The 16,838-nt window shown below is 40.0% G+C and overlaps 1 protein-coding gene across 5 annotated transcripts in view; it reads right to left on the bottom strand.

Annotated features, from left to right (window-relative positions):
* PHKA1 (phosphorylase kinase regulatory subunit alpha 1) overlaps window positions 1–14,031 on the bottom strand; it is a 120,277-nt gene extending 106,246 nt beyond the window's left edge. For all 5 annotated transcript variants that reach the window (XM_057717829.1, XM_057717830.1, XM_057717831.1 and 2 more), the window contains exons 1-4: window positions 13,552–14,031; window positions 12,584–12,742; window positions 6,113–6,160; window positions 3,416–3,584 (exon numbers count right to left, since the gene is read on the bottom strand). In XM_057717829.1, the coding sequence (XP_057573812.1) occupies window positions 3,416–3,584; window positions 6,113–6,160; window positions 12,584–12,742; window positions 13,552–13,629 (454 nt within the window). In that variant the 5' untranslated portion in view covers window positions 13,630–14,031. The remainder of the gene's footprint in view (window positions 1–3,415; window positions 3,585–6,112; window positions 6,161–12,583; window positions 12,743–13,551) is intronic.
* Between the last annotated feature and the right edge of the window lie 2,807 nt (window positions 14,032–16,838).

The following is a 16,838-nucleotide window of genomic DNA, read 5'->3' as shown; positions in this document are numbered from 1 at the left end:
TTTGATGAAATGCAATCATCATATATTACTTTACTTCTTTAAGTATGGTGTCCTTTAGCTTTCTGGACACTTTTATAAGTAACTGCTTTGAAGTCTTTGCTTCTTAAAGTCAACATATGCTTCCTCTCAAAGGCAGCTTCTGTTACCTGCTTTTTTTCTTGTGTTGGCTCAGGCTTTCCTTTTTCTTTGCATGCCTTATAAATTTTTGCTGAAAACTGGATATTACAGAAAATATGTTGTAGGAATCTATAGATATTGATATCCTCCCCTATGGGACTTGTTTTTTGTTTACCTGCTTGTTTAGTGACTTGGATTATTTCAGTGAAATTTATTTTCCCCATAGTAGGCAGCCTCTGAAGTTGTTCCTCAGAGGGTGCTGCTTTGGGCATGTACACTGCCACCTCAGGAAGACAGTGGTTTTAGCTTTAGCAACTGTCTCTTTCTGTGATCCATGAAATATCTCCCTCTGTTGGTATCATACCCAGATGTTAATCTCCACTAATTGCCACTGATTGCTCTATTATATTGTGCAATGCCCCAAGGCATGAATTGCTCCACAACCTCATCCAATTAAATTCAGGTACCATTTCAGGTGGTCTCTGATGCCAGTCTTCAACATTTGCTCTAACCTTAGGAGGGCTCTTTTTAGCTCTCTCTTTCCTTGGTTCTCTGTCAAAACTTCTAGCTAGTCTATGGATTAGTTTGTTGCCCTTATTATTGAGTTATCAGCCTCCTCTTAATTTCTTAGAACCAAAATCTTCCTTGTTTTTGAGTGCTCTTAGGCTTGAACTTTCCCACACTCTGTTCCAAATAAAGTCAGTTCTCTTCAGAGAAGCGATGGAGCTTTTTGTTCTTAAGGCCTGCCCTACCATCTATGCTACTAGAAACGTGGGCCAGGCCTAGTATTCTTGGTCTGCTCTGCCTGGGGTTAAGCTTCCACTCCATGAGTGGGACGAGGGAGTAGGATGGGTGTTCCAAACCTCTGAGCTATTGTTGGCTAGACTAGAACTACAGCAACACAGAGCTGGGGAGGGTGAGAAATGCTAGAAACCTACCACTCTCAGGGAGATATCATAGCCCTAGACTGGGAGCTGGGGGGAGAGGGAGCCTTGTCTTCCTGGCTGCATCCACTTCAAGTAGTGGATTCTGCCATGGTAAGTTTGGGGCAGGGGAGGGAATAGGTTCTGACCCAAATGCCATACCCTCTCACTGCTAAGATTTAGATTTCCTTGAATAAATGTTTCTGCACTTGCTATGTTACCTTAGGACAATTTCCAGTGGTCGCTTTTATAAAATTAATTATCACCATTTACGGCTATTTTGCTGAGGAGAGGGTCTGTGGAGCTTCTCTGCCACTATCCTGTAAGTTGCTATCAGCTTCCTTCGAGGCCTCTCTTTTAACCAAGGTTGAGAGTTTTAAGAATTCAAAAATGTTCAGAGAATTGCTAAATTTTCCATGAAGATCTTTCACATTTTACCTCTCAATTATCTCTCACAGCTATCCTTTTCATCCTCAAGGCAACTGCCTTACATAAGTTCAGCATCATTTCTTTTCGTTTTCTTTTTTTGGGGGGGGGGGCGGGGGGGGTAACATGGCAGTGCTTCAGAGGTTTGAGTGGTGAAAATTGGCTCAGATTACTTTTTTTGTTATTCATGTTTTTATGGTTTCAGATGAGTGTACCAAACTTTCTGTAGAAGGGTAAGTGGCAAATTTTTTGTACTCTTTATAGTACTTTTCCACTAGCTAGCCTTAGTTGATAAAGGTGGTTTGGAATAAGTTCTGCATCATTTCTTGCCTAAAGTATTTTACTAAACTTCTAACTAGTCCTTCAACTTAATTTTATCCCCCATCCAATCTATTCTCCTGCTATTAGAGTGAATCATTTGAAATTTTCTTGATTATTTATCTTGAGTGGCTCTCTACTGACTATAGATTAAACTCCAAACTACTTAACATGGTACAGAGGCCCTTAACCAGTTAGCCCCAACTTTCTAGCTCCATCTTTTGCCATTTTTCCAGATCTGTTGAATATCTTACACTCTAACCACAGAAGAAGATACCTAGCCTTACCTTGGTGGCCAGTACCTTTCAAACTTCTGTGCTATAGTCACTTTATTTCCCTCCTTTTTCTAACTTGTGAGTTTCTACTTATTCCAACTTTTTCCTCAAAGACCTGATCAAATATCAGCCTTATTTCAAGTACCTATCAAAGTCAGCTCATGGGGTTGAAAATCAAATGCTAAGTCAGGAATCAACAAACTTCTGTTGAATGAATGACTATGTCTCTTATGAGCCTCTTTAGTATATTTCTGCTTCCCTTCCCGTCTTAAAATGAAAAACCACAAGTGACATTTAGACACTGCTTTGTAGAACAACACTCCAGAGTTGGTATTAGAAGAATATTAGAAATGGAGTTATAGCTGCTATTCTATTTAAATAAATAAAGCCTAAAAACATATTTATTCAGGGAGGAACCTCCCCTCCAAAAGAAAGGAGTATGTGAGTAGACATTATAATTTTAAGAAAAGGTTATTCAGCCTCTGGGATGTGTGTTGTTCCAGAGGAAGAAAAAGGAGGCTTTATCACCAAGTATTTATTTCTGCAAGAAAAAGAGAAAAGCATTCTGGGGTAATTCTCACCCTGAATGCCCTTAGTACCAAGAAGCTCTGTAATCAGATAGAAAGATAAAGAAATTGAAATGTCAAAAATGTGGTATTATGAGAATACATGTATTTACTTAGAAAGATCTGGCAAAGTCCTGTTTAATTTATAAACTGAATATAATCAGATTCATAGCCCTCCCCAATTTAGGAGAAGTGAAAGGGAATTATGTTGGTTCTTATAATTTCCTTTTCAGGTAAAACATCTAAAGCAATTAACAAAACTATCTGAAAAGGGTATGTTATTCAATAATAAAAAACATTGAATTCTGATTCCTAAGTTAATTCCCTTAATATAATTTATATGCCTATAGACAGATGTCTTGTTTATAATATGCTCATAAAGACTAGTACAAAGTAGGTGATGTTGATACTAACTATAGGCTTGTCAGTGCATAGTATGAGAACAAGCAATAAACCCTAGTCCTTCTTCCCATCTTATAGTACCTGAGAATTAATAAAAGATTAAAAATACCCGTTTAAACAAAATCTACCCCAGATTTCCCAGTTCTCAATTAAAAATATGTATTAATTAGAACTCCAGACTTGTTTCTCAATGTAAAAGCATACTAACTACACCTTAGAGAGATGTTTCTCTGTATAAAATTTGCAAAATATTATGTTTCCAATGTGTATCTTTGAGAAACGTAAACAGCTATGTTGTTTGCTGGCTAATTACTTTGGAGAAGCCACGTGTACCAGGGCAAGGGCTCCACATTGCAGTGGTTCCAAGTACTTCTGTCCGTATACTGACCTGAGGCAGTCATTTGTGCTAAGAAGAGCAGGTACACAGAGGTAGCATCCAACTGCAGGTGTCCCCACTGATCATCACCCACTATAGTGGCACAGGTTTTGGTGTTGTACTTGGCATGGAGGCTATCCTTGGTACTCTGACTATACTTGAAGGATTCTACTTTATCCACCTGGAGAAAACAAAAACAGTAAAAGAAGGCTATGCAGAAAAATCAACCTATACGCCACGCTTCAGTAGTACTCTGATATATATCATTTCATTTGGTCTTCAGGCAATTGTGAATATTTAAAATGCATTGTTATACAGCAACTTCCCACTAGCTATCTCTTTTACAGTTGGTAGTATATATATGTCTATGCTACTCTCTCACTTTGTCCCAGCTTCCCCTTCGCCCCCCGCCCCACAAACCCCCTGTCCTCCAGTCCATTCTCTGCATCTGCATCCTTATTCTTGTCCTGTCACTGGGTTCATCAGTACCATTTTTTTTCTAGATTCTGTATATATGCGTTAGCATACAATATTTGTTTTTCTCTTTCTGGCTTACTTCACTCTGTACGACAGACTCTAGGTCTATCCACCTCATGACATATAGCTCCATTTCATTCCTTTTTATAGCTGAGTAATATTCCATTGTATATATATGCCACATCTTCTTTATCCATTCATCTGTTGACAAGCATTTAGGTTGCTTCCATGTCCTGGCTATTGTAAATAGTGCTGCAATAAACATTGCAGTACATGTTTCTTTTTGGATTATGGTTTTCTCTGGGTATATGCCCAGTAGTGGGATTACTGGATCATATGGTAGTTCTATTTTTAGCTAGTGGGAAGTTGCTGTATAACAAAGGGAGATCAGCTCGATAATGGGTGATGCCTTGGAGGGCTGGGACGGGGAGGGTGGGGGGGAGTCGTGGGAGGGAGGGGATATGGGGATATGTGTATAAATACCGCTGATTCACTTTGGTGCACCTCATAAGCTGGTACAAGAGTGTAAAGCAATTATATTCCAATAAAGAGCTTAAAAAATAAAATAAAATAAAATGCATTGTTACCTCTTTTTCCCTACACTAATTCAATTAGGAAAGTCTGCTGTTGCTGTTTTTCAAACTAAGCAATTTAATTAGAAAATAGTATCTGTCAAAACCAGCTATTTCCTATTCATTACCTCTCTTTCACTCTTTAGATGGTTGTTTTGCCACTTTGTAGATAAAAACTGAGATGTGGAGAGGTGAGGACAACTTAGTAAGAGATAACTGAGTTGTAAAAAAATTTGTTCCTAAAACAGAGGCAGGAATTTCGAGGGAAAGTAGAACAAGAGGATATATTTTGAAGGAGTAATGAAAGGAGCTAGGGTGAGACCCATGGAGTGACAAAGAAAAGATGTGAAAGAAAACTGAAACCAAGGTCAGAAAGGAAGCACTGTGCAAGGGACAAATGAAAGACTTATTTCCTGAAACTTCAATTTGATTATATGTGCATCTGATATATGATAGTAACTATCATACCTTTAAATATGGTTCAAGAAATTAGTGACTTTAAACCTATCTGGTAAGGTGGAAAATGCAAATATCTAAAATCCAAAAATTTAAAAAGTAGCAAAGAAAGAAAAAAATGATGGCTGTGAGACAGTCCAGTAGAGAGATCACTGAGTTGATTTCTTTTTCCTTTAAACTTATCGTGTGCCTCAGGATGGTCATTTTATTAACCTGGGCCTTGATTTCTCCTTCTAATAAAATGTAATCTTGGGCTCAAGAAAATCAGTTCACAGTCAATGTGCACAACACGTGTAAAGATCACCTAGGATAAAAGTGAAATACTTTGTTTTTTAGTAAAACACTTCTGAATGGAAAAATATCATAAAAAAACCCAAAAGATAAACCAGAGACTGCTAAAAAGTATTTGCAGTACATGTGACAAAGGATTAATATCCATCATGGACAGGAACTCCTCAAGTAGGTAAGAAAGAGACAGCCCAAAAGAAAAAGAGGCAAAGGACCTAACAGGCAATTAATAGAAGAGGAAATACAAATTTTCATTCCACACATGAAAGGATGCTCAACTTCACTCAAGATCAGGAAAATGCAAATTAATGCTAGAAGATCTAAGTCCTTGGCCCCTTATCTCCAATCCTAAAATCTAAAACACTTCCAAAAGGATTTTCCCTCTAAGTTTTGTACCAAAATTCATTTGGTTGCAACACCTGATTCAAACTGACATGGGGCTATTTGTAGTTTTTATTTATTCCACTTATTGTGAAAATGCATGTTTTCCTATAGAGAGATTAATGTTTTTGATGATAGAGTGATGTCTGGACTTGCTGAGGACATAACATAATATATGGTATATGTACTGTACTACCTTTTAAAACCTGAAAAATTCTGAATTATAAAATTTATCTGGTCCCAAGGGTTTTAGATGAGAACTTATAGACCTGTATCATCTTTTATTCAATATACATAATTGTATATACAGTAATGATAAAGTATATAAAAAATCATTTGTAGAGGTGGCAAAAAGACTGGAAGGTAATACTTCAGTGGTAACTGGATGGTGAGATCATGGGTGACATTTCCCTCCTCAGTTCTACAGATTTTCTGAAATTAGTATGTACTATTTGTGAAATTGAAAAAAAATAAGCCATTTATATATAATTACAACGTGCTTTTATTGGAGAGGGTGCTGTTAACAACGGCATACCTGTCTGATCATGCAGTGCAGCAGTCCCCTCATCAGCTTCACTACACTCTGCAGAAATAAATGGAAACAAGCTGTTATAAACATCCGTAGATGCAGGAACACTTACTCAGCAACTGCAGTTAGCACATGACCTTTTGAGAACAAGTAATCTTATCCTGGGTTCCTATTTACATGGCATTTACTTTATAGGTACACAGAAGAGCATATTGCAGCTAAAAGTGGAACCAAAAGCTGCAGTTGGTGACTCCTTCAAATTAAAAAATAATCCAAGCTCCAACAGGTTTACGTAAAACTAAGTCAACTATCCTATTAGGGGACATTCCACCTGGGAAAAAATAGGCGTGTCATCTCAAAAACCATAAAGCTATGAGGATATTTAAAATATATCTTATGTCCTAGAAAGCCAACATCATCACTTTTATTTTTTTCTAAACTAGCCAAGACTTATCTTCAAGAGTCCACAGAAATATTTATCTGGACATTTTCCTTAAAGAATAAATGAACTGCAATTCAGAATTGTAAAGGGGAATTGTTAGTGCAACTCAACCCTCTTTCCCTGAAAAAAAGCCACAAACTTAAGTCTCAAGTCATCACTATTTCCCTTACTAGGGCTTGACAATTTCTAAAGTAGTTTTCTAACCATAACACTCCAAAATTTTGATTACCAATTATAATAATGTACTATATTAGTTATACTATACTAGTTAGTATAATACATATAGTAATAATATAATAAGTATGTTTAATTATAATATAGTATAGTAACAATATACTTGTTATACTACATGACACTAGAAGGGCCCATCAACACTGGCACAGGTAGGCAATATGTTTTGGAAGAATATAGCACCAAACAGCTTCTCCATTTCTCTACGATTTCTGTTTCACAGTCCAGAAGAAATACAACCAGGTTACTCCAGGGAATGCTGCCTTAGAGGTGGCTTCCAGACACCTCTGAAAACTAATCTACTTGGGAGCTGCACCATTCTGTTATTCCTTCAAAATATTCAAATGGGACTACAAGCAGTAGGCATGACAAGGATAAGCACCTATTATGTTCCAATTCTTTATGCAATCTTCTACTGAGGGAAAAATAAAGTATTTCCTTCGGAGAGTTCCTTTCCTTATGTAATTTCTGTCTACAAATGGTCCCCTCCCCTTACAGATCAAGGGAAGAAATAGAGAGTGAGAGTGAGAGAGAATAAACAAGAAGTGCATGATCTTATCACATTTTAAAGCATGAAGCATTTGTTATAAAGTAATGAAACTGACTGCAACCCCTACAAGAAAATCTCTATCATTACTCTGATACTAATGAAAGAGACCATCTTTTAATACACTGTTACAGACAGCATTAAACACAGCCTCCTTACTCTATGGGGTGACTTTATTCAATTCTGAATTCTCTTCTACATATCACCACATACTTACAGATTTCTATCCCATCCTTTCAACTTTCTTTAGCATCCAGCCCTGCTACTACCATCTACGTTTTCTTTAACTTAAACAGCAAACCTGCGGGATTATAGATGCAGTGGAGAAGTCCTGATTGCCATCCATTTTTGTCCTCCTGGAATGGCCATTGTCAGCCATTTCTGTCCTCAAGTTCCAGATTTCAAGTCAGGATAAAATTATTAGGAAGCATGGAGAGGTAAGAATGAAGCGAAGTATCTGTACTTTGTATTCCCCCAAACTGCCCATTTCCTGACTCAGGTACACTAGTTGGCATTAATTATATATGTTTATGCATACACCAGGGCTTCTAACCACATCAAGTGACACCCTCCTCTAATCTATCTTTTTTTGAGGATATGGATCTATGTGTTTGTGAACTGACTATATAAGGATATATAACAATTTATACACAACAATAGCTATGTAAGAATCTCTGTCTCTCTCTCCAGGTATATATACAATCAGATACATATGAGCATCTAAAATATGCAAAGCACTCTACCAGGCTTTGTAAAACATAAAGAAAAGGGAGACAGAACAGGTATGTTTAAAAAAACCCCTACTAAACTACAAAAAAAAAGGAAGGAAGGAAGGAAGGAAGGAAGGAAGGAAGGAAGGAAGAAAGGAAGGAAGGAAGGAAGGAAGAAAGAAAAGAAAAAGAAAGAAAGAAAGGAAAGAAAGAAAGAAAGGAAGGAAGGAAGAAAAAATACTAAACTACAAATATTGTCCACCTAACAATTCCTGGTTATCCTTTAAAACCAATTCCTCTATGAATCCTTCCTTGTCTTATTCAAGGGAAATTAGACTTTCCTACCTGTGTGTTCCCACAGACCTTTGTACTTATCTCCTAAAAATAGTACCTACAGTATCTGTCCTAATGTATTGTAACTATGTTTATATATCTGTCTCCCTTATCAGACTATGAACTCCTTAAGAAAAAGAGGCAAAGACCAGATTCAGAAATAGACCTTTAAGTCAATGGACTAAGCAGATCATATTTTTAAAAATATATATTCCATGTCTACAAGTAATTCCCAAATGGCTTATCAAAAAAACTGTGTGCCTGTGTGTGCACATGTTTATAGAGAGGATGCAAATATGACAAAATGTTAACAACTAGTGAATCTAGATAAAGAGTACAAGCAAATATGTTCATTTTACTATTCCCAAAACTTTTCTGTAAATTTAAAATTTTAAAAAATTAAAAGTTGAGATTTAAATATAAACATTTTGTCCCACTTTATTTTTTATATCTATTGCAGGGCTTGGTACATAACAATTACACAAGGTTTGCTAAATGAAAAACTGAACATGTTGAATGGCATAGACCATAAGTGATCTAGAAGTTCCAAGAAAGCAGTTCTGAGAAAGAAGTGATCACTGTAAAATGGAGAGGTCTGTGAGGACAGGAACCACAGAAAAAGTGGGATTAATGCCAGGATTCACAGGTGGAAGAAACAGCTCATAAAATGATTTGGAGGTGGGAAGGTCTATAGCTTCCATGGAGGAGGGAGGAAAAATTCAAAAAGACTGAATCTGAAATCATAAGACCCAGGTAGTATTCATGGCACCACCAAATTCCAACTTCATTTCCTTGCGTCAATCCCTTCGCCTGTAAATTGGGGAAAATAATACCTAATTCACAAGGTGTTATGGGAATAAAATACTAGTAATTATGGGAAAGTATACAGTACAATGAAAAGTCTTTACACAAATGTCAGGTATTTTTATCAAGGGACTGTTAGAGGAGTAATGAAGACACCAACCTGGTTGGAACTGGGGATAGAATGTGGGGGACCAGCATGATATATACTGAAAAAGCAGCCTAGGACCAAACCCTAAAGAGCCTTGCCTACCAATCCAAAACATTTGGATTTCACCTGTAGGGAAATGAGAGCTACAGAACTATTGCTGAGAATGAAAATACATAATTTAAGTGTTGTTTTCACAACAGTGTTAAGTGATCAGGGTTTAGACTAGGCTTGAGGCAGAAGGGAATAGAAAGGGGGGATAGATTCAAGAAAAATTCTAAGAATAACAGACTTTTGTCTGCATGTATCAAAAGCCAAAAGGGACAAGTCAAAAATCACCATATGGGCAGCACTTTTCAAACACTGTTTTATAGAACACTAGTCCAGGAAATTCTGGAAAGTCTCTAAAATCCACCCCCATCTTAGAATCAAAATGTACATCAGCATATCAAAAGCTCTGAGAATTTACAGAGTAAGAAACCTGCTGTTTAACATAGCTCCAAACTTAGTTGATCTAGTGTTCCATGGAACACACTATGGGAAATGTTCTAAGTAATGTTGCCCAGGTGACTGGTAGAATGAGGACACCAGTAGGAAAAAAAGGAACGTTTGGTGAGTTGCTGTTATTTAGTAATCTATTTTGTTTGTTTGTAGTAGGAAAAGTGGGGTTTCAGATCTGCTGATTTTGAGGAGCCACAAGATATTCAAGTGCAACTTATCAGAATACAAATGAAAATCTGGGTTTGAAATTGAAGTGAGTCCGAGTTAAAGATGAAGCTTTGGAAGTCATTCTCATAAGGTAATAGTTAAAGCCACGAGAAAAGATGAGAGACTACACAAGGAGAACAAAACTGAGAAAGAAGTAGAACTGGGGGCAGCCAAAGAGCTATCTCAATTTGTGTCTATTTTTATGGGTGTGAGTTTCTATCTGTGTGACTAAGAGAAAGGGCATCTGCAAAAACATATATGTGCATACTTCTATTCTCAACCTAGGATAGAATAGTTACCTAAACCCTTGTCCCCTCTTCATCTAGGATTCTCTTTAGTTCTCTGACATTATTTCTCAGAGAGAAACCTAGGTGAGAGTTGGAAGGAAGGGTAGAAATGAGTAACAATCAATGGTTTGGGAAAATCCACACAGTAATGGAAAGCTGACAGTAGGTGGGAATTTAATCTATGAATTTATTGTATTTGATTTCACCTATGCTCACTTATTAGCCATAGATCAGTGATTATCCCTGGCTGCACTTTCGAATTACCAGAGCAGTTTTTTGTTTTTTTAAATATTGATGCCCCTGGGGCTCTACTTACAGAGATTTATCTAAATTGTTCTAGGGTGAGGTCCAGTAAGGGTATTTCGTAAAAGCTTCTCAAGTCATTCTAATGCACAGCCACAGTTTAGAACCATTCATGTAGAGTGGGGACAAATTCAGCTTATGGCCTGTTTTTGTAAACAGACCTTACTGGAACATAACCACACTCACTCATTTATGTATTGTCTTTGGCTGCTTTTGCATAGTAGTGGAAGAGCATAGTTGTTGGGTAGAGACCACACATGATCCACAATGCCAAAAATATTTACTATCTGGCCTTTGCAGAGATGGTTTTCTGATCCCTAGTCTGAATTAACTGAGTCGGGTTTGAGAAGAAAATTAATGAGACAATAATACAATCTGTTTTAATTCACAATGAAAGTTCATAGAAATTTTAGAATTCCCAGAGAAATGGTTTTTTTTTCTGAAGATGTTTCCTATTGCCATAATGTTTTTGAGACATTCCAAGGTTATTACTGAGGTGGTATGGAAAATATTTTTGTGCTGTGTGAAAAATTATTTAACGAAACATTAAAATTTTAGAATGAACAATTTTTTGTTCATTTTTCCCCTCTTCCTCTGTTACATTCTTTCTTCCTGGGCTACATAAGGAAAAATGTCAACTCTGCAGAATGATTGGTCAACAAGGAGACACAGATTTCTTCTAACAGTATTGAAAAAGAAATTTGTCAAACCGTACTGGGTACAAAATCTTGGGTGTTGTTCCACTAATATCAATTTCTAGCAAAACAAAGCAAACAAAATACTGAGGATCAAAATAGCAAAACATTAGAGTAGGACATAGGATAGGGGAGGGGAGTAGGATTACAGATGATTTTTTTTAACACTCCTCTATATTTTCCAAATTCTCACAGTGATTATGTATGCTTTCTATAAGTCACAAAATATTGATCTGTACTTCCTGGGCTAGAACAAAAACTCCAACAATTTTTTTATGGTAGACCTAAGTACCTCTCGATTATGGCATGAGGGAATAAGCAACACCTGCTGTTGCAGAGGACAACAGAGTGAAACTTGCCTACTGCCAAGGACTATAACCCTGCAATATACTGATGTCCTTAAAAATAACCAAATCTCAATATTCTGATTTATAGATGAAGACTGGAGTTCAGATTGCCTAAGCTGAGAGAGACCACTTGAGAAAAAGGCTGGTGTGGAGAGAATCTTTTCCACAAATGGAAAAGAATTCACATATACTTTACAACTGACAGCAGATTATTTTAACATTAAGAGTCCCATGTAGCCCAGAATATTATTTTCTTGGTCATTCAAGAGGACATAGCCCCCTGTGTCTAAACAGTTCTATAGAGGATGATTCTTTACTGAGGGGAAGGCCTTAAAAGTTGGCTTAAATGCATCTGCTTACTTTGACTTTATTTTGCCCTGAGGCATGAGGGTGGGTATGGGGGGAGGACACACAACAGACCCTGAAACAGTGGGCTAAGTATAAAAATCAACAAATAAAGTCTTTTACTTGTGTCTAGTTGGGAAAGTCTGCTAATTTGTATCAGCTACCCTTATATAAATACCTCATATAAATACCACCTATCATTTTCAAAAACAAAGTAAAATGGTAGATATCTGCCTCCAAACATTCTTCTCAATGAGAATGCACTCGAGACCACAAAATACATTTACTTGGAAAGAGGATTACAAATTTTAGCAAAGATCTGAGGATAGGAGTTTCCACTGTAGCAGAACAGACTGTGCCCTCTCCCCCTGAATCAGCAAGTTTCAAGTTTCCACTGCAAAAAAAATGCAGTACAATACAGGAAAGCTTTATGGAATGTAATTTCAGCAACGTGAAGAAAGAGGGAGAGAGGCAAGACACACTTCTCTTAGCTCCTGTGGACTACATTTCCTTCTTCCTCCCCCCAGTTCCTGCCCCTCCTTCCCCCAGCTCCAGAGCTCTTTGTATTTTTATTAAGTACCTGCTCCAGTTCATAGGCCTTTGCCTTATCCTCATCCCGGTCTGCATTCTTCCGGTAGGCCAGCCCCAAACCCCACACAGCCAAGATGCTGTACACATTATCTCGAACCCAGGCATCTTTCTGATCATAACTGGCTGGAAGCAAGCCAGTCACTGGATTCTGTAAGGACAAGAAAAAGGGGACAGGTAGGTAACCATAGGGTGTTAATATGAGGAAACAGAATCTATCAAATGGGTACTGAGGGACTTTGGTCTTTCTTCTATGTCCCCACTCCTGAGTTTTACAATCTTCTCTTCTGACCGAGTGCAAGCAAATGCTATCTTGAATAAGGGGAAAGAGCTCGCTGAAGCCTTACAAGTCTGAAATGTGGGAATTCTTAAAAGAAAGAAGGTGTTTTAACTTTCCAGTTAGAAAGAATGAACTACCAACGAAAAATCATCATTAAAAGAGTAGAAAAACTATAATGAACAGTATACACACGGTACTTCAGATCTTCACAACAGACTAGTCTTAAGATGGCCAAAAGTTCCCCTACCTCCTCTTCCTTCAGCAGAGGGGAAGGAGACGACTCCCAAGCTTGCGGCGCGGGCCGGGGGCGGTGTCGACAAACAAGCTTCGACACATCTTACAACTCCGGCGCCTGGAACCCAGCTGTGGTTTGGGGGACGCGGGGAGTGGGGGATGGGGGCGTGGAGGTAGGACCCCGAAGCTCTGACTCAGGGCTCGTGGGTAACTAACGGTGCCCAACTCTGTTCTGCTTCTGTTCCTGGCCTTTCTTCAGGGTCTTTCACGGCCTCCCCAGCTCGGGGGCGGGAGAACCTGCAATAAACACGCACGCACGCGCGCGCGCGCGCGCACACACACACACACACACACACACACACACACACACGGGTTCATCCAGGGTCTCCGTCCAGGTTATCACACTGCACATCCTCGGTGATCACAGGCGACACCCCTTCACTTACCTGATGGCACAAGATGGTCTGATGCACCAGCCTAGCATAGCCATCTAGCCGGACCCCCGAGTTACTCCGGCTCCTCATCGCGCTCTGTTTCCAATCCCCTCAGAGAAACGGCCGCAGTGCCACAGGGGCTAACGATCTTCCAAGAAAGGAGGCGCCAACGCAGCTCCACCCTCGCTGTGGGAAGCCCGAGTTCTAGGCCGGGGCACAGCCCTACAACTGCTCGGGCCTGGGGCCGGCTGCCCGGGCCACTGCGGCCTCCGGGGGCCACCACACCCCAGCGCGCGCCCGAACCTCCAGCGCTCTAGGGCCCCGCCGAAGTGCCTCCGGCGCCGCTCGCCGCCTCCCTTAAACCCGTCCGGCCTCCGCCGGTGGCTCCTGCATCCTCCACTCCACTCCGGGAGACCGAAGACCGCCGCGGCCCAGAGCCTCCCGCGCGGCCTCCAGCAGCCGCAGGTCACCCGGCGCGGCGCCGCCTCCACCTTGCGCTAGACGCAAGTCGGAGGCGGGGCTGGCGCCTTGGTCCAGGCAGCTGCGCGCCGAGCCCGGGGACTCGCCCCGCCCCCGGCGACCCGGCCAGCCCCGCGGACGAGAATGTGTCACCGTAGGCAATGTGCTATCAGGGGTTTATTTTCGAAACACCTCAAATGACTAATTCGGTTGTCCACACTTGCTGTACACATAGGATGTTAGGGAGGCTGTTTCTTCTGCTGGACTAGTTTTAGGAACCTATGGTAACTTCAAACCTAAAAGGACGATCGTTTGCATTCAAGGTCTAAAGAATCCCAATTCTTTATTGTATTTTATCCTTTTGACTCAAAGCTCAGATTAAACTCCTTACTCCGATCCAAACCAAACAAGAAAAAACTCCCTCGGGTAAATACTTTGTTTCTCAGAAGGTGGCGAATCTGCGCACTTGGGAAGGAGGGGGCAGTGGTGTGCTTTGAGGAAGCAAGTGACCCAGGCGGGAACTGGGCTGGGAGAGAGAGGTACTCAGGACAGCCTTGGCTGGAGAGGAACTGGAGGAGATTGTATAACGGCCTTGGAAGGCTTCCTCGTGCTTACATAGGTCACAAGGCTGAGGCAACAAAGACTCAGCTGAAAATAAAGGCAGAAAGAGAAGCTATAAAAGAAACCTGTAGGTAACGCTGATCACTGGCCTCAGGGTAATCGGCCCGCACCCCGCCCGGTGTCCTGGCCCCAGGGCCTTTGCTCCCTTTGTTTACTCCCCCAACCCCCACATCTTGATCTCCGTTGATCCAAACCCTGCAAGTCTTTCAAATCAAGGCTTAAGTACCACCAGCTCTCTGAATCGCGGGGTAAGAGAATTAGACCGACTGACCTTTCATCCAACTCTGAAAATCTGTGATTCTAAGCCTTCCCTAGCCACCTCAACTAGGCCACAGTGATTTTGCATTTTCGTTTACCTTTTTCTAAATTTGCTTTTTATTTTATACTGGAGTATATACTCTCCTGATAAGCTCCCTCCGTTCCAAACCCTACCCTCACCTCCGCCTAAATGAGCATAAAGCCAATTTAGGCTGGGGTGCCCAGCAAATGTTTCGTAGCCTAGGAGGTGACTAGCAAATATTCAGTAATGATGATGAAGAAGGAGGGAGGGAATGTTCAAGAACTCAGATCTGGGACTTTCGGGTTCAAAGGCCAGTCAGTGATATAGTTAGATACAGTGATACGTTTAGAATTCTCAAGAAAATGATTTCCATTGTATTCACTAGCTATGCAAATTCCATAACTGGTACATAACAAACTACTTCAAGGCCCAGGTATGCATGGAGAGAAAAAGTCTTTCTAGGGAAAACTACTTCATTTTGGAGGAAAGAGTGTTTGACTGCCCCTGCTCTGGTCCTAATGCCTTGACATCTTCCTCTTGGCTGTCTCCTCAAAAGCCCTTTCTCTACCCTTGTCCCCTTGAAGCTACTGCCCTTTTTCTTCACCTCATCATCCTTTAAAAATGTTTTTAAAACATTAAAGTAATGTATGCTCACTAAAGAAAACTTGGAAAGTATGGAAAAATAATGCAAATCGCCCATAATTCCTTCACACAAAGAACCACCTGTTAATATTTAGCTTATTTTTTCTAGTCTTTTTATTCCTTCTTCATAGACCACCTTCCCTGCCAAGTTACTCAGAAGTATGAATAGATTAGAAAAGCCAAAGGTAGTGTGTCACCAAAAAAGGTAGCTGGCTGGCTACCAAGATGCCTTGTTGGATGGCATTACTTTGGTGCTTTCAACCTCAGTCCAGGCTGGACCTTTCTGTCTCAGAAACTTGATCTCCTCAGTGTCCCTGAACTGGTCAATCTCAGGAGGCTGACTCATGCTGATTACCTCATGAGAGACTGATATGTGAAAAGCAGAATGCTTGTTGTTAATGAGAAATAGAACCGTGACAATTTATGTTAGCCTGACCACCACATTCCCTCCCTTTAATAAAATGTATAAGCCTCAATCCTTACCAAGTGCTGTTTTTTTAATAAATTTATTTATTTATTTATTTAATTTATTTATTGGCTGCGTTGGGTCTTCGTTGCTGCACACAGGCTTTCTCTAGTTGCTGCGAGCAGGGACTACTCTTCATTGTGGTATGCAGGCTCCTCATTGTAGTGGCTTCTCTTGTTGTGGGGCATGGGCCCTAGGCACGTGGGCTTCAATAGTTGCAGCTCATGGGCTCAGTAGTTGTGGCTCATGGGCTCTAGAGCACAGGCTCAATAGTTGTGGCGCATGGGCTTAGTTGCTCCGTGGCATGTGGAATCTTCCCAAGGCAGGGCTTGAACCCATGTCCCCTGCATTGGCAGGCGGATTCTTTACCACTGCACCACCTAGGAAGTCCCCAAGTGCTGTTTTGTTTTATACAATAACCCTATGAAGTAAATACTATGATTAACCACGCTTTAGAAATGGAAAAACTAAGGCACACAATGATTAACTAACAAGTCTGCTCTACGTTGCCTTCACTGACTCTCCCTTTTCTACACTTCCATAGTTCACTGACATATTCTTCCTTTAGGTATGTCAAAGCTATCCAACCAAATTATAGTCAAGTCTTGCTTGTCTGGAAGCCATTACGTTTCTTGAAGGTGATTTTTCCATTTGAGTCACTGTACATTAATTTTATAGTTTAACTCTTGAATAACATTTTATTTCCAAGTTCCTGGGAATATTTTATTGTTGCTCCCTTATATTATCTGGAAGTTTTAATCATACTAATTTTCAAAAATCCAAAATTTTTTAAACTTCACATTCTATAAATTTTTTCCATGGCTTCGCATT

This window comes from Hippopotamus amphibius, chromosome X, assembly GCF_030028045.1.
Source record: "Hippopotamus amphibius kiboko isolate mHipAmp2 chromosome X, mHipAmp2.hap2, whole genome shotgun sequence".
Lineage (NCBI taxonomy): Eukaryota > Metazoa > Chordata > Mammalia > Artiodactyla > Hippopotamidae > Hippopotamus > Hippopotamus amphibius.
Note: the sequence above shows the minus strand (reverse complement) of the source record. Positions and strands in the feature narration are given on the sequence as shown.